At 48.0% G+C, this 23,584-nt stretch overlaps 1 protein-coding gene across 1 annotated transcript in view; it reads left to right on the top strand.

Moving 5' to 3' along the window:
* The window catches only part of POLR3A (RNA polymerase III subunit A), a gene marked incomplete at both ends in the record, with an annotated part of 63,986 nt that extends 43,208 nt beyond the window's left edge, over positions 1 to 20,778 (top strand). Inside the window, 11 exons of the mRNA XM_080694071.1 lie at positions 503 to 616; positions 7,526 to 7,612; positions 7,701 to 7,783; positions 8,334 to 8,504; positions 11,018 to 11,111; positions 11,714 to 11,806; positions 14,033 to 14,197; positions 15,451 to 15,615; positions 15,875 to 16,006; positions 18,330 to 18,462; positions 20,630 to 20,778. Coding sequence (XP_080550197.1) covers positions 503 to 616; positions 7,526 to 7,612; positions 7,701 to 7,783; positions 8,334 to 8,504; positions 11,018 to 11,111; positions 11,714 to 11,806; positions 14,033 to 14,197; positions 15,451 to 15,615; positions 15,875 to 16,006; positions 18,330 to 18,462; positions 20,630 to 20,778 — 1,386 coding nt within the window. The remainder of the gene's footprint in view (positions 1 to 502; positions 617 to 7,525; positions 7,613 to 7,700; positions 7,784 to 8,333; positions 8,505 to 11,017; positions 11,112 to 11,713; positions 11,807 to 14,032; positions 14,198 to 15,450; positions 15,616 to 15,874; positions 16,007 to 18,329; positions 18,463 to 20,629) is intronic.
* Positions 20,779 to 23,584: the final 2,806 nt, after the last annotated feature.

Below are 23,584 nucleotides of genomic sequence, written 5' to 3'. Positions count from 1 at the left end.
CTGGCTGTGGTTTTATTTTTATTTTTTAAGAACAACATAGCCAAGCATGGTGGCACACACTTTTAATCCCAGTATTTGGAAGTCTTCAATAAGAAGATCTCAGGTTCGAAACCAGCCTTGGCAATTTAGTGAGGCCCTCCACAACTTAGTGAGACTGTTTTCAAATAAGAAATAAAATCAGGTTGGGGATATAATTTGGGGGTAGAATGCCTCTGGATTCAATTCCCAGAACCAAAAGAAAGAACAATGTACTTTTAATGCAAATCTGGGCTGGGGTGAAGGTTAGGAAATAGCACGGAAGTCTTTGTGTAAGGCAGAGAACCCATTTAACTGGTTTTACCTTCATACAAAAGGTAGAATACACCATTTGTTTTGGAAGAGAAACCAGATTGCTAAACTCTCCCTCTTGGTAAGGTCATTTTCTCTTGTAAATTTCTATCATAATACTGCCCCTCTCCTCACTTGCTCTACACACATAACACCATTTTCTCTTGGTACCCAGGCAGTGTTCCCATGTCAGAGCGAGCCTGCACTCAGTAAAAACGAACTGACCCTGACCACCGAGTCTATCATGAAAAAGAGCGAGTTTCTCTGCTGCCAGGACAGCTTCCTTCAGGTATGCGCCACCAGCACTGGGGTCTGTTGGCCCTGCGGTAGCAGGTGGATATTATAAAGTAGCATTTTTGTTTGGTTTTTCTTTGGTTTTTAACTTATAATCGTTCATTTCATTAATAAACTCAAAAAAATAATCACCAGGCATGGTAGGGTACACTTGTAATCCCAGTACTTGGGAGGCTGAGATAGGAGAATTGCACAGGTTCAAAGCCAGCCTTAGATACTTAGTGAGGCTCTCAGCAACTTAATGAAAATATAAAATAGGTCTGGGAGTGTAACCCAGAGGTGGAAGACCCCTGAGTTCCTTCCCCAGTACCACAAATAAGTAAGTAAACAAACAAACAAGCTCACGAATGGCCTGGACAAAAGTCTCACTAGCCAACATGAAGAATTTGTCTCATGTCTTTCACACAAACGGTTTCTTATTAGAAGAAAAATACATTAGAGAACTGATTTTTTTTCTGTGTGTTTGTGTGTGTGTAGTCTTAGAGATTTAATCCAGGGGAATTCTACCTCCAAGCTATCTATACCTACAGCCCTTTTTCTTTTCTTCCCCCCCCCCCCAGTACTTGAGGTTGAAATCAGGGGCATTCTACCTCTGAGCTACACCCCCAGCCCTATTTTTTTATTCTTTATTTTGAAACAGGGTCTCACTGAATTGCAAAGGGCCTCCCTAAGTAGTAGCTGAGGCTGTCTATGAACTGTGATCCTCCTGTCTCAGCCTCCCAAATGCTGGGATTACAAGCGTGCACCCCCTTGCCGGGCTCCCTTTTTATTTTGAAACAAGATCTCACTAGGTTGTTGGTATTCTTGCTATGCTGCTGAGACTATCCTTGAAACTTCAGTCCTCCTATCTCAGCCTCCCAAGGATTACAGTAGTGCACCACCACACCCAGCAGAGAACTGACTCTTTTGAACCTTATCCCTATCAGCAACCCACTCCCCACCTTCTTGTCCTGTGGTCCATTTCTTCTCCCAGTCACCCTTAGGGTTGATAGTTTTGTTTTACTGTCATGTTTTTTTTATTTTATTTTTTATTTTTTTTATTTTTTGTAGTACTAGGGCTTGAACGCAAGGACGTTCTACCTCAGAATTACACTTTCACTCTATTTTTTGTGTGTGTGTGGATCTGGGGATGGAACCCAGAGGCATTTGACCTCTGAGGTACACCCCCTGCCCAGTGTTTTATTCTGTATTTTGAAACAGGCTCTCACTGAGTTGCAGAGGGCCTCACTAAGCAGCTGAGGCTGTCCACGAACCGCGATTCTCCGGTCTTAGCCTCCCAAATGCTGGGATTACAAGCGTGCATCACCACACCTGGCTTTTTTTTTTTTTTTTTTTTTTTTGAAACAGGGTCTTAGTAAGTTGTTGAGGGGCTCACTAAGTTCCTAGGCTGGCTTCAAACCAGCAATGTCTCAACCTTCCAAGTTGTAGGATTCCATGCGTGTGCCACCATACCTAAACACATGACAGGTGTGTTTAGTTGCTCCTTCTCTTACTAGTATGGATAGCAGTGCATTGAGACAGCCTTCTTATTCTTCCTGGAGCAGGTACCCTGATCCCCTCTTGAGGGCTTTTGGTCAGTTGGTTTTTTGTTTTTCAGTTGTACTGACCAGCTCCAAAAGCTCCTGATATTTATAATCATAAACAGGATCAAAAGCAAAGGGATTCCAAAGTCAGTCTTTGTGTACTGATGCTGATGCACACGCAGCACGATCAGCAAGCCAAGAAAGAGTACTTCTAGTCCGTCAGAAATCAAACGAGAGCCCAGCATAGTGGCACATGCCTCTAATCCCAGTGTTTGGGAGGCTGAGCTAGGATCAGTGTTCGAGGACAGCCTCAGCAAGTAGTGAGACCCTCATCAACCAAGCAAGACCCTGTTTCAAGGTAAAAGTAAAATAGGGCTGGGAGTGTGTGTAGCGTGCATGTAGAATGCTCATGGGTTCAATCTCCAGTGCCACCAAAACCAAAAAGTCAAAAGGAAAATGAAGCTCCAGTAAAAATGCTTTTGTCCGGGGTGCTCTGCGCTCGGTCAGTCTCCGAGTGGAGGCACCAGGGGTTCAAAGGGCCTCGTCTAGGTCTTCAGGTGTTTAACATCCAGAGTGTGGCTGGATGCCTTTGGGTTTTTGTTGTTTGTTTGGGTTTACCCTCAGTTTTCTTAATCTCTCTTTGTTTAGTTTTTTTAGATAAATTAGAGTTGTAACTTCTACATGCTTATATTCACTTCTTTTTCTGTTCGCCCTCAAGACCTTTACTGAGACAGGCTATGAGAAGTATAAGGAGGTACCGTGCAAGCATGTGGACGGGTGCCGGGCATGAAGGGGTTAACTCCTGCAGCGTCCAGCTCTTTGCCAGCATCCCAGGGGACACGTTTCCCTCCTGGTCTGGCAAGCATGGGCGTCCCCTTAGACTGGTGCCTTGCTTGCCACTGAGTTTAACAGGTGTCCCGACTGGCACTGTGTGTCTTGTCAGATAACACTGGTGTGGCTGCACCATGTGTCACTGCGATCTGGGCTGTGAAGATGGGTGAACGTATTCTCACCCCTGGTAGCTCTCAATCTGACAGACTCGGGGAGATCCGAGTCCTGAAACATTCTCCAGCCCTCGCCCATGCCAGAGCTGGCGACAGGCACCTCCTGAGGCCCTGGCCCTGGCCCTGCAGAGGCTGGGGCCCGTGCTCGCAGGCAGGCTGTGGAGTGAGTGTGGTGTCTAAGGCCTGGTTAGTTGTGTGATTAATTGCCTGCCAGTTGCTGTGCTGTGGCTTCCTCTAGTATGCATGGGTTGATTCTGCCGAATTCTTAGTAGCTTACTTCAGTTTCCATTCCCACAAAGTAAGCTTTTGTCTGCTTTCTAAAACCTAACTTTCAGAGTATCTGCTCTAACCTTAGTGTAAAGAGTCATTTCTTTTGGCACATCCACTGGGAGCTTGTCTCTGTGGTAGCAGCTGCAAAGTATCACTCCTGGTGCCAGGAGCTGGTTTGGGTTTTGACCACTCCTCACCACTAAAAACCCCTGGGCTTTATGGTCTTAGGTGTCACTCCTGTTACCCTGTGCCAATACTTGAAGCAACCTTCTACCTCAGAGGCCAAAGAGCCACTTCTGGAGCAATAAGGATCAGCCACAGCCAGACCCGTGGAAAGGGTCAAAAGACACTAATGTGGAAGAATTTCTCCCACTAAATGGTGTGGAGGGTCAAAGGATAGTCCTGCTCTTAGAGCACCCCAGGAGATAGCGTCCTCCTGCCCCCAGCTCTGTTGGCAATAACTGATACTGAAAATGTGGCCTCAGACTCCTGATTAATGAGCCTGGAGGGTTTTTCTTTTAAAACTGCCTCTTAGCCAGGTGTGGTGGTGCACACTTGTAATCCCAGTACTAGGGAGGCTGAGACAGGAGGATCACAGGATAGCAGCCAGCCTCATCAGCAACTTGGCACAGTTACCTCAACTTACTGAGACACTGTTTCAAAGTTTTAAAAAAATTAAAAATAGGGCTGGGGATATAACTCAGAAGTAGAATGCCCCTGCGTTATCCCCAGTAACACACACACACACACACACACACACACGCACTGCCTCTTAGATTTTCAGATTCATAGGGAATTACTAAAGCCATTTCTTCGTAAAAGGATGGCTGAGCTATACAGTCAGCCTCCACATACCTCCACATAACTCTCTCCCCACTGTTCCCAGTGTTGTTTGTTTTGGTTTACCCTCAGTTTTCTTAATCTCTCTTTGTTTTAATTTTTTAAGATAAATTAGAGTTGTAACTTCTACATGCTTATGTTCACTTCTTTTCTGTTCGCCCTCAAGACCTTTACTGAGACAGGCTATGAGAAGTATAAGGAGGTACCGTGCAAGCATGTGGACGGGTGCCGGGCACAAGCAGTCATAAGAAAGCCATGGCCGTAGGAAAGGGACAACCAGAGTGTGTCAGACACCCTCCCCTGCCCCACAGATAGTCCTTGTCCACCTGGGCTCCTGGGGGATGCATTATTTCTCAGTGGGCAATGATAACACGGCAGAAACCCCTGCCCAGACAGCAGACTCTGGAGAAAGCTTCTGGCCTTAGGCACCCCCAGGACCCTCCACCTCGAGGCTATTGGGCGCGTGCCAAGCTGCCTTCATGGGGAACTCTCGAAAGCCAGAGAGCACCTGGGTGGGGAAGGCATGTACGCCGTGGGCTGTGTGGATGCAGGTACTGCACTGTTGACATAAGAGCATACCCAAGCACAGTGGCATGCACCTGACACCTCAGCTCCCAAGAGGGCGAGGCCGGAGGAGCGCCCGAGCTAAGGGCAAGCAGCACAGACCTTGTCTCAGAAGAAAAAAGAACATAAAGTGCTAGGGTTTTGCTTTCGGGAAAGGTAGTTATAGAAATTGCTAGGTAGCCTATGGAAAGATTTTGTTCTTGCAGTATTAAGGTAGACCTGGGCTAGGAAGTCACACTTTCTCTATAGAAGCCTTGCAGAACTTTACATTTTTGCAAAACTGGGCGTCTGGTTCAGTGTGTTTGAAATGTTTTTCAGGACTGGATGCTTCCACTAGATGCTTCCACTAGACTGGACACTGGGCTACAGGCTGACCTTCTCCCCACAGCCCTTTAGCCTATCTGGAAATAAGAACCCAGTACTTGGGAGGCTGAGACAGGAGGATAGAAAGTTCAAGGCCAACCTGGGCAATGTAATAAAACTGTCTTAAAATTAAAAATAAGCTGGGTATGGTGGTGCATACCTGTGATCCCAGTACTTGGGAGGCTGAGATAGGAGGATCACAGGTTCAGCAATAGCAAGACTCTAATTAACCTACTGAGACCCTGTTTCAAAATAAAAAATTTTAAAAAGAACTGGATGTATAACTCAGAAGTAGAAAGTCCCTGGGTTCAATCCCAAGAACCAATAAATAGATGATAGATAGATAGATAGATAGATAGATAGATAGATAGATAGATAGATAGACAGACAAGACAAATGGTGGACTGGGATATAGTTCAGTAGTAGAGCACCTCTGGGTTCAATTCCTAGTACTACTGAGAGAGCAAAGGGGAGAGGGACAAGGCAGCCCCCAAGAGGCTTTTTGGCCTACACACTATGTGTTCCACCCTCATGCAAGCCCACTTGTGTGTGTGTGTGTCTGGTTGTGTATGTGTGTGTGTCTGTCTGGTTGGCCAGCCACATACAGCAGAGTGCCATTTAAGCTCACTGCCACCATGATTTGTCCAAAATCATTGGAAGTTTTATTTCCAAAGGCTTCTGAAGGGAAGTACCCTCTCTCCTCTCTTCCTCTTCCTCGTGTTCTCAGAACCATCCCTGGGTCAAGACAGGACAGCCACTGCCAGCTTTCAGGGCTGTGACACGGTGTCCTCTAAATCATTGCTGCCCCGTGTTGTGTGCATTGGCTGAGCTGGGAGCGTGTCCCGAGCCAGGCCCCTGGCCAGCGTGTGTGGCCCAAGAGTGCTACTGGCCACTCTGGTTTTAGCAGAGATGGTGAGAAAGAATTCTCTCCTGGATGCTCTGCGAATAGTAAAGCAGGTTTTCTCCTTAGAGTGGTTGCCATAAGACAGGGAGTAGGGCTCTCCGACCCTGTGCTGTGGACCTCCACCCCAGGGAGGTATTTTTCACTTTCCTCCTTGCCCTGTGTTTTCATCATCCAGAGTCTTAGAGTGCTGCTCTAGAGGACAGCACATACACTGACTCTCGTGTCTGCTGTGAGAAAGTTTTCCAGGAATCCTAGCACAGCTCTAAGTGTGTGTGGGGTCATGGTGCAGAGGTGAGGGTCTAGGAGAGAAGCAGGGATTGGCGAGCATGGTTAGAAATGGAGATCAGCTTGGCGCATGAGATTGAAATGCATGAAGTGTCTGCAGAGCTGCACAATAGCAATGATGTTTTTGACGATCGCCGTAACTTTAGAAGAAACCTTGAAGAATCAGTCTAAGCAGGCATGATGGTACATGCCCGTAATCCCAGTACTTGGGAGGCTGAGACAGGAGGATCATGAGTTTGAGGCCAACCTTAGTCACTTAGTGAGACCTTGTTTTGAAATAAAAATAAAATAGGTCTGGGGTATATAGTTCCAAGATAGAATGCCCCTGGTTTCAATTCTCAGTACCACACCCACAAAAAAGAATCAGTTTAGAGATCAGAAGTATAATGGTTGTGCCTGTTCTGGGGGCAGGGGGTATGAATGTAGGCCACAGGGAATGCCAGGAGAGCCCCAGAATGAGCACTCCTGTGCGCATGGGCTAGCATGCCGTGAGAGTGGCTGGACAGAGGCCTGAGCAGCACCTTCACCTCTGGAGTCTGGGTGTCGGAATGGAGTGCTCCCTGACAAACCATTTTGCAAAAGAACCAAGCCAGGCATGGTGGCACACACTTGTAATCCCAGCATTTGAGAGGCTGAGACAGGAGGATCGCAGTTTGCAGACAGCCTCAGCTACTACTTAGTGAGGCCCTATGCAACTCAGTGTGACCTGTTTTAAAATAAATTAAAATAGAGCTGGGAGTGTCACTTAGAGGTAGAATGCCTCTGGGTTCCAGCCTCAGTACCACACACAAAAAAAGTACCTATATTGAATTTTATTTTATTTATTTATTTATTTATTTTTTGGTACTGAGGGTGTAACCCAGGGGCATTCTTTCTCTGAGCGACACCCCCAGCCCTATTTTTAATTCTTTACTTTGCAAAGTGCCTTACTAAGTAACTGAGGCTGGCTACAATCCCGGATCCTCCTGTCTCAGCCTCCCAAATGCTGGGATTACAAGTGTGTGCCACCACACCCGGCTCTATATTGAATCTTTTATACCAAATGAAAAACTCACATTTGGCATAAAAGTCACATAACTAAAGTTTATGAAAATAATCATTTCCAAGTTACTGAGAGACATGCAATTGATGTTTCCTATGTAATCTTTCAGGAAATAAAAAAATTTATCAAGGGGGTTTCTGAGAGGATCAAGAAAACCCGAGATAAATACGGCATCAACGATAACGGCACAACAGAGGTAGGTAATGGCCTTCCCACATGTGTTAGGACACAGGGTTTTGCCGGAGCCACAGCCCTAACTAGGCGTTTGGATTTTGTTCTTTCAGCCCCGTGTGCTGTACCAGTTGGACCGAATCACCCCTACCCAGATAGAAAAATTTCTGGAGACCTGTAGGGACAAGTACATGAGGTGGGCGTGCTGATTGTTGTTGGCTGTCAGGCATCCACATGGGTATTGTGTCCATCCTGCTCCCCAGGGGTACAGAATCCTGCACCAGCACCACTTGCTCACGTCAGGTTTGAGCAGATCCATCACCTTGTCTTGAGAGCCACAGTGGGTCTCTAGGCTGGATGCTCCTTCACATAGAGATAAGAAATTTCTCAGTGTTATCTTGCCATGAAGAAACCCCCTCTTTATACAGTAGATGCCAGCTTCTCTGTCCCCCTTCTGTGCCATTTGTTAGAAGACCACTTAGGTCTCTGGGCTGTGGATTTGGGGCCCATTCATTGCATGCTGACCACACAGAATACAGACACATTGTTGATCCCTCAGTGACCAGCTCACTCCCCTGTCTGCACCTGTTCCTAGTTTGTGCCGGGTTGTTCCTCTGTCCTACACATAGCCTGGCCTGTTGCCAATTCCTCCCTCACCTCAGTGGCATCTGTGTACTTTCTGTCTCTAGTACTTTTGCCAGGCTTTTCTTTGTTGCATTGTATCCTCACCAGTGGCTTACTTTTAGGGCACAGATGGAGCCAGGTTCTGCAGTAGGTGCACTCTGTGCACAGAGCATTGGTGAGCCAGGCACCCAGATGACCCTGAAGACTTTCCACTTCGCAGGTGTGGCCTCCATGAACATCACCCTGGGCGTGCCCCGGATCAAAGAGATCATCAACGCTTCCAAGGCCATCAGGTGCCACCTCCCCACCTGGGTTCTATTTGCTTGCTTGTGGTACTGGGATTGAACCCAGGAGCATTCTGCCTCCGGTTGACACCCCAGCCGTGTGTGTGTGTGTGTGTGTGTGTGTGTGTGTTGTGTGTGTGTGTGTGTGTGTGTGTTACTGGGGATTGAACCCAGAGGCATTCTACCTTTGAGCTAAACCCTCAGCCTGATTTTATTTCTTATTTGGAAACAGGGTGTCACTAGGTTGATGCGAGTCTCACTACTAACTGAAGCTTTCCTCAAACCTGCCATCCTCCTGTCTCTGCCTCCTAAGTACAGGGATTATAGGCCTGCACCACCATGCCTGGATTTTTTTTTTTTTTTTTTAGGTGCTGGAAATTGGACCCAAGGGCATTCTGCCTTTGAGCCTAAACTCCCAGTTCTTTTTTTACCCTTTATTTTGAAACAGGGTCTCACTAAATTGCAGAGGGCCTTACTAAGTAGATAAGGCTGGCTACAAACCTGGATCCTCCTTTCTCAACGCCTCAAGTACTGGGATTAAAAGCGTGTGCCACCACACCCGGCTTTTTTTTTTTTAGCTCTGGAACCCAGGGGCATTTTACCTCCAAGCTACACCCTCTGCCTTTTTTTTTTTTTTTTTTTTTTTTTTTGTACAGGGGATGGAACCCAGGGGCTTTCTAGCTCCGGGCTATGCTCCCAGACCTATTTTTATATTTTATTTGGAAACAGGGTCTTGCTAAGTTGCAGAGGACCTCACTAAGTAGCTGAGGCTGTCTGCGAACCTTGATCCTCTGGTCTCAGCCTCCTGAATGCTGGGATTACAAGTGTGCGCCACAACGCCTGGCCTTATTGTTTATTTTAAAACAGGGTTTCTGACTCCTCTGGCCCTGCCCCATTTCTTGAGAAACAGAAATCCTAGACTCCTGTACATACCTGTGATGCTCTAATGGAACTGTTTCACACCCTCTGGGGAGCATATTTACTATATTTATCATATTTTGACTAAAAAGTCACTTGAGTACCTGGGAGGCCAAAGAGGCTGATGCCAAATTCAAGGCCAGCCTGAGCAACTTAGCAAGATCCTATTTCAAAATCACATAAAAATGATACAGAGCCAGGTGTAATGTTATATACCTGTAATCCCAGTACTTGGGAGGCTGAGACAGGAGGATCACAGGTTCACTGCCAGCCTCAGCAACTTAGCGAGGCCCTCCACAACTTCATGAGACCCTGTTTCAAAATAAATAAAATAGGGGGGTGTAGTCAGTCGCAGAGTATCCCTGGGTTCAATCCTCAGTATTGTTAAAAAAAAAATGGATACAGTAAAATGGAAGCAATGAGTTTTTTTTGTGTGTGGCCACAGATCCCAAGAAAAAGGAAATGTTAAAAATGACTGGAGCCGGGTGTGGTGGCGCACGCTTGTAATCCCAGCATTTGGGAGGCTGAGACCAGAGGATCGCGGTTTGCGGACAGCTACTTAGTGAGGCCCTCTGCAACTCAGTGAGACCCTGTTTCCAAATAAAGAATAAAAAATAGGGCAGGGGGTGTAGCTCAGAGGTAAAATGCCTCTGGGTTCCATCCTCAAAAATGACTGGAAATATTGGAGCAGTGTGTCAGAAATTCATCCCTTTGAAGTCATTATCCCTAGCCTAAATAAGCCTGATGTCATACCATCTTCTGTAATCCCGTGGTGATTTTATGATAGGATCTGTGGGTGATCTGAAACTAGAAGAAATAGAAACGTATTATATTGCCGTCAGTGACAAAATCATTATTTCTCCTGTGATCTAATGGCAGTTAATGTTAAGTAGTTGGCCCAGGTTCTAGACAAGCACCTGTGGACATTCAGAGTAGCAGGTCAGACTAGTCCCTGTGTGTGTTCAGGGGACACTGGAGCAGTAAGGCCTGAAGCTCATGGCTGGTGGTCAGGGAGACGTTCATGGAGAAGATGGAGGAAGGTGAAATAGATGGGGCGGTGGTCTCTGTACTCAAGGAAAAGAATTACAGTAACTGCTTCTCACTGGGCTGGTGGCACATGCTTGTAATCTCAGTGCTTGGGAGGCTAAGACAGGAGGATCTCAGGTTTGTGGCCAGCCTCAGCAATTTAGTGAGACCATGTTTCAAAATTTAGAAAAAGAATAAAATAGGGCTAGAGGTATAGTCAGAGCTAGAATGCCCGAGGCTTCCATCTCAGCACCACAAAAAAGAAGAGGGGGAGGAAGGAAGGAAAAATAGAAAACTAAACTGCTTCTTAGGACCGAAGGGGAAAAGATAGGGCTTCCTCCATCAGGAAGAATTTTCTGAAAGTCTTTTCATTCACTGATGGAGTAGGTTGCCTGGGTAGCTTGAAAAAAAAATAGTAAGCCTAAGTCAGAGCATCCACCAAGCCCTTGTGGCAGGCCTGGCACCCAAAAAATGCCCAGTAACTTGCAGATACTGCTATATAATGACAGCGGCACTCAGAGGTCACACGGCAGTGCTGCAAATAGGCTTTGTGCAGTAATCGTCTCTCCTCCTCACAGCACACCAATTATCACAGCACAGCTGGACAAGGATGACGATGCAGATTACGCTCGCCTCGTGAAAGGCAGAATTGAGAAAACTCTCCTGGGGGAGGTAAGACTTTTTTTTTTGCAGTACTGGGGATGGAACCCAGTGGCATTCTACCTCCAAGCTATACCCTCGCCTCATTTTTTATTTTTTATTTTGAAATAGGGTTTCACTAAATTGCAGAGGGCCTCACTAAGTAGCTGAGGCTGGCCATGAACCTTTGATCCTCCTGTCTTGGCCTCCCAAGTATTGGGATTACGAGCGTGCACCACCACACCAGGCTTGAGATTATTCTTGGAGCTGGGAGTGGTGGCGCACGCTTGTAATCCCAGCGCTTGGGAGGCTGAGACAGGAGGACTGCACAGGTTCGTAGCCAATCCCAGCTACTTAGTGAGGCTTTCAGCAACTTAGTGAGACCCTGTTTCCAAAGAAATTATTAAAAAAAAAAAAAATAGGGCTGGAGGTGTAGCCCAGAGGTAGAAAGCCCCTGGGTTCTAGCCCTCAGTACCACAAAAAAGAGAGAGAGAGAGAGAGAGAGATTCCTATTGATAAGAAGGAAAGGAGAAGCACATGGACTTCTGTCCAGAACGGTCTGTCCAGGCTCCGCCACCCTAGCTCTTCCCAGGAGCCAGCCTCGTGGTTAACGTTCTACTCTTTCCACACCACAGATCTCAGAGTACATTGAAGAGGTGTTTCTTCCTGATGACTGCTTTATTCTCGTCAAGCTCTCCCTGGAACGGATCAGACTTCTGAGGCTGGAAGTGAGTCACATAATTAGATGTGTGGAGGAAGTCATTTTGTCAGCCCGAGAGAGGTGCTGACAAACGAGGGCAAGAGCTAGGCAAGGCAGAAGCAGCGGCGTGGAGGCTTCGGCGCGGCTTGTGGCGTTGGTGATCTCCGAATACCATCACATTCTGTCTTTCTGAGCTGACCCTGACAGACATGGCCATCTTAGGGATACAGAGAAACCTGTTGAGGCCTTGTGTGGGCCCTAATCCCATTTTTCCATGGCATTATGTGTTGGTCAGCCTTCCATTATTGTAACAAATACCTGAGATAGTCACCTGAGAAAGAGGCAAGGTTTATTTTGGCTTATGGTTTCAAGGGGAGGTTCAGTCAGTTGGACTTTGGCAAATACTAAACCCATAGCTGGAATGCAAAAAAGAGGGAGAGAAAGAGTCCGGATCCCCACTATCCCTTTCAAGAGAACACACCCCCACCCCCACCCCTGCCGCCACCATACTGAAAGATTTTCCACTAGGCCCCACCTGTTAAAAGTTCGTACCATCTCCCAATAGCACCAAGGGGAGCCAGGCCTCTAGCACATGGGCTTTGGGGGTACTTAAGATCTAAACATAAAACTGGGTTTGACAGCGTATACTTGTTGTAATCCCAGTACTTGGGAGGCTGAGACAGGAGGATCTGGGTTCCAGGCCAGCCTCAGCTACTTAGTGAGGCTCTCGGTAACTTAATGAGACCCTGTTTCCAAACAAAACATAAAATAGGTCTGGGAATATACCCTGGAGGTAGAAAGCCCCTGGGTTCCACCCCCAGTATCACACAACCACACACAAAAAAGATCTAAGGCCAGACGTGGTGGCGCACACTTGTAATCCCAGCATTCAGGAGGCTGAGACTGGAGGATCACGGTTCACGGACAGCTCAGCTACTTAGCGAGGCCCTCTGCAACTCAGTGAGACCTGGTTTCAAAATATAAGAATAAAAAATAGGGCAGGGGGTGTAGCTCGAAGGTCGAATGCCCCTGGGTTCCATCCCCAGACCCGCAAAAAAAGAAAAAAAAAAAAAATCAGATCTAAACATAACGCATGGAATTATGATAACTGTTGTCTCAGTTTCTGGAGGACCCTGGTCCGGGTGTGCCTTACTCCCCGCTCAGTCAGTCTTCTTAGATGGCTAGGTGAACCTCGCCTTTGTGGGTAGAGAGCAGTCACTACGTGCAGTCCTTCTCAGGGACAGGCAGGTGCACAGGGCAGACTGGGCACCTCCCTGGTACCTTCCCAGATCCCCAGGAGCTGAGCCTTCGAAGCATCCGTCAGCCCACCATCAGGTACCAAACTCACGTGGTGCCTGTATGAAAGTGGAGTGTGAGTAGCTGCCGATTCTCTAGTTCAGGGACTCCTCTAGCTTTTTTCTCTTGCTGCCTGCCTTGAGCCTCCCGTATCAGAAGTCTTAGTTGCCTCCAGGAGCATAGCATAGGAATGGCCATGGCCCTGCCAAAGCTTTAAATAGTTCCTTCATAATGGCTACATGTGTTGTCATGAACTGAGCATGAATTTTCATGGGTAAATATTGTCTCTCCACCCCCCCCCTTTTTTTTGCAGTACTGGGGATGGAACCCAGGGGCATTCTACCTCTGAGCTACACCCCCAGCCCTATTTTTTATTTTTTATTTATTTTGAAACAGGGTCTTACTGAGTTGTAAAGGGCCTCACTAAGTAGTAGCTTTGGCTCTCCTCAAACCACGATCCTCCAGTCTCAGCCTCCCAAATGCTGGTATTACAAGCATGTGCCACCACACCCGGCTTAAATATTCATTCTTGGTTTGAAAAAATCTCTGCACAGATATACACATAGTATTTAAATAGATATGTAGTTTATCTGTGGTGTTAGAATATAATGGTTAAGGGATAATAAGTAAGAGGGAAATAACTAAAAAGCCTTCTTAGAGTTGAGGGTGGTAGCACACACCTGAAATCCCAAACCTTGGGAGGCTGAGACAAGACAAAAGGATCCAGCTTTGAGGCCAGCCTCAACAACTTAGTGAGGCCCTCAATATCTTAGTGTATCCTTGTTTCAAAATAAAAGTAGTCAGTGATGTAGCTCAAAGGTAGAATGCCTCTGGCTTCCATTCCCAGCAGCACCAAAAAAAAAAGGCTCCTTAGATGGGTAGGGACAAACCAAAGGGTGAAAAGCGCTGGGGTGGGCGCCTCCAGCCTCCATCAGTAAGGCCCACCTGGCACCTGCAGGTGAACGCCGAGACAGTGCGGTACTCCATCTGCACGTCCAAGCTCCGCGTGAAGCCCGGCGATGTGGCCGTGCACGGCGAGGCTGTGGTGTGCGTCACGCCCAGAGAGAACAGCAAGAGTTCCATGTACTATGTGCTGCAGTTTCTGAAGGAGGATCTTCCCAAGGTAAGGCACGATCGCCCTCCTGAAGAGACAGAAGAGACCACAGTGTGAACACTCAGGCGGGCCTGAGGACTTGTTCACTCCCAAGACGGGACAGGGTCCCGTTTTCTTCTGAGCACCGCCACACCAACTCTACCTGTTAGATTCCATTCTGCTGTGTCAGAAGACTGATTATAAAGCCGGATGTGGTGGCACTGTAATTTCTGTACTTGGGAGGCTGAGGTGGGAGGATCACCATTTCAAAGCTAGCCCCAATAATTTATTGAGGCCCTCCGCAACTTAATGGAAACCTGTTTCTAATTTAAAAAAAAAAAGTCTTGGGTGTAGCTCAGAGGTAGAATGCCTCTGGGTTCAATCTCCAGTCCACAAAAAGAAAAAGAAGGAGGCTGAGACAGGAGGATCGCACAGGTTCAAAGCCAGCCTACTTAGTGAGGCTCTCAGCAACTTAGTGAGACCCTATTTCAAAATAAGATATAAAACAGGTTGGGGGCATAGCTCTGAGGTAGAGGACCCTGGGTTCCATCCCCAAGACCACAAAAACAAAAAAACAGAAAAAGAAAAAGACTGATTATAGACGGTGTACAGTCCCCTGAACCTGTGCTCTTCTCTGGACCCCAGCACGCAGGCATTCTTGAGTGTAGTACATTCTTAATAATCACTGCCAGCAAGCAGGATGATGAGGCTGGTTCTTACAGTGCTGTGGTTTTTTTTTTTTTTTTTTTTTTTTTGCGGGTCTGGGTATGGAACCCAGGGACATTCAACTTCCGAGCTACACCCCCTACCCTATTTTTTATTCTTTGTTTTGAAACAGGGTCTCACTGAGTTGCAGAGAGCCTCACTAAGTAGCTGAGGCTGTCCACGAACTGCGATCCTCTGGTCTTACCCTCCTGAATGCTGGGATTACAAGCATGTGCCACCATGCCTGGCTTAGTGCTGTGGTTTCTTTTTTTTTTCTTTCTTTCTTTTTTTTTTTTTTGCGGGTCTGGGAATGGAACCCAGAGGCATTTGACCTCCGAGCTACACCCCCTGCCTTGTTTCCTATTCTTTATTTTGAAACAGGGTCTCACTAAGTTGCAGAGGGCCCCACTGAGTAGCTGAGGCTGTCCGCGAACCCTGATCCTCCAGTCTCAGCCTCCCCAATGCTGGGATTACAAGCGTGCGCCGCCACGCCTGGCTTAGCGCTGTGGTTTCTGAGGCTCTCCGATTAGCAGGACCAGGAAAGCTGCCAGGTTTCAAGCTTCTGTGTCTAAATACAGGTGGTGGTTCAGGGCATCCCAGAGGTGTCCAGGGCTGTCATCCACATCGACGAACAGAGTGGGAAGGAGAAGTACAAGCTTCTGGTGGAAGGGGACAACCTTCGTGCAGTCATGGCCACCCACGGCGTGAAGGGTACCCGGACCAGCTCCAATAACACCTATGAGGTACTGCTCAGCACACAGGGTCACCTGAGGTTCAGGCTGTCTCCCTCACTCATGCCACCTGTAAACCCTTAGTAGCTCCCAGCACCCTTACCTGAGCCTCACTTTTGCTCTGGGTCCACCACTAAAATTTCCCAGCAGTTTGTTTTCAAGGAAAGGAAAAGGGTTTGCTTCTAACTCACTGGACAGAAGAGGAAGTCAGCAGAAATTGTAGAAGCATCCAGAAGGGGCTGTGTCCATTCATCCCCCTTGCTCTCGCTAGGTGGAGAAAACTCTGGGCATCGAGGCTGCCCGGACAACCATCATCAATGAAATCCAGTACACGATGGTCAACCATGGCATGAGCATCGACAGGAGGCACGTGATGCTGCTGTCTGACCTGATGACCTACAAGGTTCGTGCGGGCGGGGTAGGCTCCTTGGCCACCTGGGCATCTCGAAATCTACTCAGGAGAAAGTGGGGCTTCAAGGTACATAGAATACACCACTGAGGACCATCATGGAGAGAAAATAAAATGTCACCCTCGCCCAAAAACAAAAGCTTGGTAGGGCCAGGTATTCTGGTAAAATCCCGACCTGAGAACTAGAAAACACACCTAGGTGGCCAAGCGAGCAGGAGAGCTAGAGCATGTTTATTTTGTTGTTTGTTTTGTTTTAATCTCTATCCTGACTTCTATCCTAAAGTAGAACTGACCATTTCCAAAAGCTCAGAGATTCTCTTGGTGAGCTGGTATGATTATTTCCTGTTAAACCCATTCATCACTTCTATAGCCATTTCTAGGCAGAAAATAAGTTAACATGATCTGAAGTGGGATGCTGGAGGTAGGGTGCTGCTGAGATTGGTTGATCTCTTTTTCTTCCCCTTTTCACAAAAAACCACATTATGTCTAGCAGTGCTAGAGGGCAGCAGGTGTTGGTGGCCTCCCAAACAAGCCTGCGCTGTGTTGCATGTCTTTTGACACCAGGTGAGAGCCGAGCATACTTGGCACAGGCATGTAATCCCAGTACTCTTCACAGCCAGTCTCAGCTACTTAGTGTGAGGCCCTTTGCAATTTAGGCCCTGTTTCAAAATAAAGAATAGGGTCTCATTGAGTTACAAAGGGCCTCATTAAATAGCTGAGGCTGTCCTCGAACCGCCGTCCTCCTGTCTCAGCCTCCTAAATGCTGGGATTACAAATGTGCGCCACCATGGCCAGTTTATTATTTATTTTGAAACAGGGCCTCACTAAGTTGCTTCAAAATAAAGAAAATAAGAGCCAGGCGTGGTGGCACACACTTGTAATCCTATCATTCGGGAGGCTGAGACCAGAGGATTGTGGTTCGTGGACAGCCTCAGCTACTTAGTGAGGCCCTCTGCAACATAGTGAGACCCTGTTTTAAAATAAAGAATAAAGGCTGGGCATGGTGGTACATGCTTGTAATCCCTGTACTTGGGAGGCGGAGACAGGAGGATCCTGCAGGTTTGAAGCCAGCCTCTCTGGCTTAAGAGACCCTGTTTCCAATTAAAATATAAAATAGGTCTGGGAGTGTAGCCTGGAGGCAGAAGGGTTTCCAGGAATCCCAGTACCACCATCACACAAAAAAAAAAAGAATAAAAAAAATAGGGCTGGGAGTGTAGCTTGGAGGTAGAATGTCCCTGGCTTCCATCCCCAGTATTGAAAAAACAAAAATAAAAAATAGGGTCAGGGGTGTAGCTCAGAAGTAGAATGCCCCTGGATTCAATCCCCAGTATCACAAAAAAAAAGGAAAGAAACCAAGTGAGAAAGCTGGGCACCAGCAAGGAAAGGCCATTAGTTCCACATCCTCCCCCCAGTCTTACACTATATCCATACACCACTTTTCTGTATGTGGTCAGAGTAGACAGTGTGCATGCAGCTTTTATTCTGACTCTTATATGTGTGTGATACTAGAAATTGAACCCAGTGGCATTCTTCCTCTGAGCTACACCCCAGGCCCTTTTTATTTATGTATTTATTTTTTGTTTGTTTTTTGAACAACTCGCTAAGTTGTTGTAAGTCTCACTACTTCCTGAGGCTGGCTGCCAACCTTCAGTCCTCCTATCTCAGCCTCCCAAGTACTGGGATTTCAGGTATGGACTATCATGCCCAGCTATAAATATTCCTTTGTAATAATGGCACAATATCCCTTCATATGGCAGTGTCTAAATTGAATTGACTCTTTTCCTACTTGAAGCTTTTAAATTCATTATGGTTTAGTTGGGCATGGTGGTGCACCTTTGGGAGGCTGAAACAAGAGGATCGTACAGGTTCGAAGCCAGCCTCAGCTACTTACTGAGGCTCTCAGCAACTTAGTGAGACCCTGTTTCCAAATAAAGTATAAAATAGGTCTGGGAGTATGGCCCAGAGGTAGAAAAGCCCCTGGGTTCCACCCTCATTACCACAAAAAAATTAAAAATAATAAATAAACTCATTATGGTTTTAGTTCTTTGAACCATAATACAAAAGAAGCACTCCCCCTTTTTAAGTTAGATTCTTAATTTTTGTTATACAGCAATTCTTAATTTTATACAGCACCTGGCTAAGGCTCCATGTGTTCAGGGACCAGCTGCCCCTTGACAGTAAGGCTGAACTGATAACCTCAAACCTGCAGTTGCAACACAGTTACTTAACTGATTTCTACTGATGTTGAGGGGTTAGGTGGCGCCTTGGTTTGGCACTTTGTGAGTGGCTAGAGAACCCTCTGTCTCCCCTGATGCAGGGTGAAGTCCTGGGCATCACCAGGTTTGGCCTGGCCAAGATGAAGGAGAGTGTGCTGATGCTGGCCTCCTTTGAGAAGACTGCTGACCATCTCTTTGATGCTGCCTACTTTGGGCAAAAGGACTCTGTGTGCGGTAGGTTTGATGTTTCTTGGAGTGGTATCAAATGCCTTTATTGAGCCGGGCTCCTCTGTGCGTGCCTGTAGCCCCAGCTACTTAGTAGGCTGAGGCAGATTGATCAGAAGTTCAAGGCCAGTCTGAACAACTTAGCAAGATACTGTACCAAAATAAAAGGGGCTGGAGATGTAGCTCAGCGATAGAGCTCTTGGTTAGCATGTCTGATACCCTGGGCTCCATTTCTAATACCCCAAGAAAAGAAAAATAAAATGCCTTTATTATGTACAGCTTAACCCATGACCAGGGCTTATTGGGGGTAAGCAAAGCCTTCGAGTAAAATCCCAGGTCTCAGAATTGGAACTGATGGACCTTTTTCTCCAAAGCCTGACTATAACTCCCCGTTCCCTCCTGCCCCACCTATGAGGAGGCTTCTCTCTGTAGGTACTGACAACTTAGGGTCCAAGAAGAAAGACGGGCTCAAAGCATGTGGGAGTTGAGCCTGCAGCCTGTGCATGTTGACAAGAGAGCACAGTGCTGCAGGGCCTGGGCGGCAGCAGGGCTGTCCCTGCATCCCAGGAAGGGCAGCAGGCATGCCACTTACATTATCAAGCCCTGTGCTAGACATCGTATTTGCCAGGTATCCCAGCCTGTCCGGCAGGTATCCAGCCCTTTCTAACGAAGTGAGACCGAGGGCCACCTAACTTGCTTGCCAGCTTACCTTGCCCTGCTCTACACCTGTCCTTCCCACACCACAAAGTATGTCTCTGATGGGCGTGCTGACCTAGGAAAGAGTTTCTGGCAGGCCGCCCCTTCTCCAGAGGCCAGCAGTGAGCACTGGCCTTCAGTGCAGTCTTTCTTACTCCATAAGACCCTGCGGGCCCCAGGTGGGAGCTGGTGCGGGGGTGGAGCACAGGAGGTTTAGGAACCTGCCCCCCGGTTCTATGTCAGTCCAAGCAGGAGCTACAGCCACAGTGGCCATTCCCAAGCCACAGCCCTGCTTCTGGTAGCTGTTTCCTGCCATACTCCCCTTCCTTCTATGGAATTGCCGAATGGGGTGTGGTCAGGTAAGCATTCAGTGTTGACCCGTTTTTGCCCTTTCTCTTTTCAAAAGGGACACAGGAACTGGGCACAAGGTCAGAGGTAGAACACTTCCTAGCATGTGTGAAGGTCTGCGTTTGATCCTCAGTAGCAAAAGCAGGGGTGGGAGACAGGTTGGAGGTAAAGGGAGAGGGAAATAACACAATTCTTTAAGGTAAAAAAGGGTAAAAAGAGAGGAGGAGCAGAGATTGGTATAGGCAAAAAGAAGGAAATTCAGAGAATAGGAGTGGATAGAGGTTCAGACAAGAAGGGGAAGTCTATGTGACTGTGGAACTGAGTACCAGCACCTCAGGATGTTGGGCTTTTACTGAAGCCTTGCTTTCTGCTTGGTGCCTCTCCCCACCACCGACCCCACCCCCTTCCGACCCAGCACCGCTGCCCTACCCCACTGTGAACTTTTCCCCTTCTCCTGTTAGCACTCAGTGTGTTTCTTGTTAGCACCAAGCATGGAACACAGTCACCACTTCCTGTGTAGAATGAGAGGCCTGGTGCAGAGCCAGCATTTGCATCCTCTAAAAGCCAAACTGGAGCTTGAGAGAGAATCCCCATGGCCCCTCACTCCTAGAACTCTGTAGGAGCCCACCATCCGAGTTTTTCTCTCCATGCTCGGGCTCCGCTAATCCTGGCCCAGCTTCTTCCTCTGAGCACAGCTGGAAACACCTGCTACAGTTGCCAAGGGCACTGTCATCTGCTCTCTGCCATCCCAGTTGTTTGCTTCTGTGCCAGGCCGTAAGCTACAGGCACACTGGGTGGCAAACTCCATTTCCCAAGCAGCGTTTGGCATCCACGCTGTCTAAGCTGAGTGTTCCCAAAGGCGGAGCCTACAGGATGCCTTTGGCACAGATGAGGGAAGAGAACTGGCTGAGATGACTTTTAGTCTTCAACAGCCTCCTGGGCCATTGCTTCCTCCCTCCCCCCCCGCCCCCACCCTGCACTTTATGGCTGGGAAGGAAAGTGATTTGCCCAGTTCAACCACCTAATGTGCAGTGAAGTTGGCATTCATCTTTCCAGCACCCAAATTAGTAGGCACTGGAAAACCCAGCTGTGTTCCAAGCAGTTCTCTAACCTCGATTCTGGTTGGTTCCAGGGGTGTCCGAGTGCATCATCATGGGAATCCCGATGAACATTGGAACTGGACTCTTCAAGCTCCTCCACAAGGCTGACCGGGACCCCAGCCCTCCTAGGAGGCCCCTGATCTTCGACACAAATGAATTCCACATCCCCCTGGTCACATAGCCTGAGGAAGAAGGGACCATTCCTGACCTCACCTCTGTGTCCTTTGTGGCTGGCTTAAAGAGCTTTGTGCTCCCTAAGACAGAAGCCCTGATGCACCCACCTGTGCCGGGGGTCGGAGTGCTCTGATAGGGAGCAACCCATCTGGCCAGCTAAGGACTTGAATGTTTGTCACCTCACCTGGGGGTGGCGCAGCACCTCCTACCACCCTCCTCACTGCATCCCTCCTCCAGCATCCATGTGTCTTCACACCAGGCCCTGAACCTGGTCTAAGGCCCACACCGGCCAGGACACAATCCTGGTGTTTCTACTCCTCAGTACTGGAATCTCTCAATGAGACATACTCATGTAAATATTGTTATTATTTATTTGTTCTATTTGAGGGATTTGGAACCTTTGATGTTATTTGTTTAATTTTGAAACCAAGATGTTATAGAAACTAAAAAAGCCAGCATCAAAGTGTCACTGGAAAAACTGATTAAGCAAATAGGACCATCTAGAATTTGTGACTGGGCCAAGATCATCGTGAGGCCCATGCTGCTCTGACATGTCTTCTGTAAGTGCTCTATGACCTCCATGGGAGCGCTAGCTTGTGCCAGAGCCAAATCCATTCTGCATGCCTGGAGCAGCCTCGCTGGAGTTTGGAGCCTGGTTATCCACAGAGATGACGTACAGCTGGTCCCGGCTGCCAGTGTGGCCTTCTGCTGTGTCCACACTCTTCAGAGCTGAGAAGGGTGTGGGGCTGGTATAGAACTGATGGCCTAGAGTACCCCAGAAGCAGTGGCAGGAGAGCAGTGCCCTGGGCACAAGCAGACACGAGCTCCAATGGGCGGACGGGAAAGAGGAGGCCCACATGGGGTGGGCATCAGCTGGCACTGGTGGCATGCCCCAGTTGGCAGCGGCAGGTCCCTTGAAGAGTGTAAATCTCCTATGACAATAGGAAGCAGACAGGCTGTGAGGAAAAAGCCAGCTGAGTATCCGGGAAGACCCATGTTTAATTGCTCATGCTGCTGCACAGGGCCTGCACAGTTGCTGAGGGTTTGTCAGGGCTTTGAAGGAGGTTTCATGCCACCTAGGAAAGAAATATAAGTTCATCTTCTCCAAGGGGGTATGTTTCTGGAGACAGTGTTCTTTGTGCTGGATTTGCTCAGTGGGATTGGCCTAGGGCCAGGGAGAAGTGGCAGTGGCTGCAGCTCCCTCCCCCTACAGTACATCCTGTGGGCCCTTCCCTGCCCAGATGGCTCCCCTGGTGCCAGCTCTTCTTCCCTCCCTGGGGAGTGGAAGGTTTGGCTCAATGACTCTCTGGCTCCATGTTCTTCTGAAGTCCCACTTCTGTAATAACAGAGGCTCTAAGTGTCTCCACCACTGGAAGAAACCACAGCCCCAACTCAAGAGATAAGAGTTTTTGCCGGGCCTGGTAGCGCACACCTGTAATCCCAGTATTTGGGAGACTGAGGGGGGAAGATGGCAGGTTCTTCACCAACCTCAGCAACTTAGTGAGACAGCTCAGAATAATAAAGGGAAGGGGGTTGGAGGTGTAGCTCAGAGACATTCTACCTTTGCACTATATCCTCAGCCCTATTTTATTTTTTGTTTCAAAACAGGGTCTCATTAAGTTACTAAAGGCCTCGCCAGGTTGCTGAGGCTGAACCTGTGGTCCTCTTGTCTCAGCCTCCAAAGCATGTGCCACCAACACCCGGCTAAAATGCTGCTTTTCTTAAATCTCCCACCCCGCCTCAGGTCACAGCAGAGGATGAAAGCTGTTAACAATTGCCAACTCAGGGTTTCCACACTCCAGGGAGGGCAGTGCTCATGCATCCCAGGAAGACCCACAGAAGCACTCCATAGGCACACAGTCATGTGGGCAGGAAGCCACAGACCTGATCAGCAGTGAACTGTATGCCTTGACAGGAGGGTGGGGCAGCACCACAGGCGCCCACCAGGGTTCTGGTGACACGTACTTGAAGTGCACACGTGACCTGCCTCTGGGAGGCTTGTCCTGCTTGAGCAAGTCCTCAGGTAGCACTGACATTTGGGCACAAGCATGTGACTGGTGGAGGTCAGCATCTGACACTCTGGGGTACCCTCGGGCGTAGGGCAGCGTGTTGTGGTTACTAAAGGAGTGCATCGCCTGCCGGGAAGCTGTATGTGCAGAGGACACCGCCCCTCCTGCCAGGACCAACCCTGCCACAGGTGGCGTTGGTGGGTAAGCCCTTCTCTGCTCACTATGTTGTGCGGCTGGGTATTAAAAGTTTGCTCTGCTGAACATCTGCTCTGCCTTGGCACTGGGCTTTATGCCAGCATGGACTCCAAAGACTTGACACCAGTGAATTCTCAACAGTGAGCTCAGCCCAAGGTCCAGATGTTGTGCTCTGGCCTTTGAAAATAAGGAAAAGAGTTCAATTGTGACTCATGAACAGTATTCTGTATTTCCCACTAGTGAGGTCCAGCGTTTCCCCTTTCCACATCTTGAGTCCATGGGGAGCTAGGGGAGAGAGCTCCTGACTGCAGCCCCCTGCTGTGTTCAGCACTTTGCGGTGGGAGACATTCTGGAGTCTATCTGGGTCTGTGTCAAATTATGGTGCCATATTTCTATTTTAGGGTTTAAACATGTGTAGTCACATTGTGTCATGTCTGATTAAACCTCACACAATAATGATTATTTTTCTTGAATTTTTGCTGTTTGTTGACATACCTCTATTTTTGTACCAAAATGCAAAAGAAGAAAAACTTGCTGTATATAAAACTATAGCAGTCATTTTCATAGTTTGTGAAGCAGATAGTTGGGATTTGTATGAGCTCTAACTTT

This window comes from Muscardinus avellanarius, assembly GCF_963383645.1.
Source record: "Muscardinus avellanarius genome assembly, chromosome: 4".
NCBI classification, from domain to species: domain Eukaryota; kingdom Metazoa; phylum Chordata; class Mammalia; order Rodentia; family Gliridae; genus Muscardinus; species Muscardinus avellanarius.
This window is presented reverse-complemented; position numbering and strand designations above follow the sequence as displayed.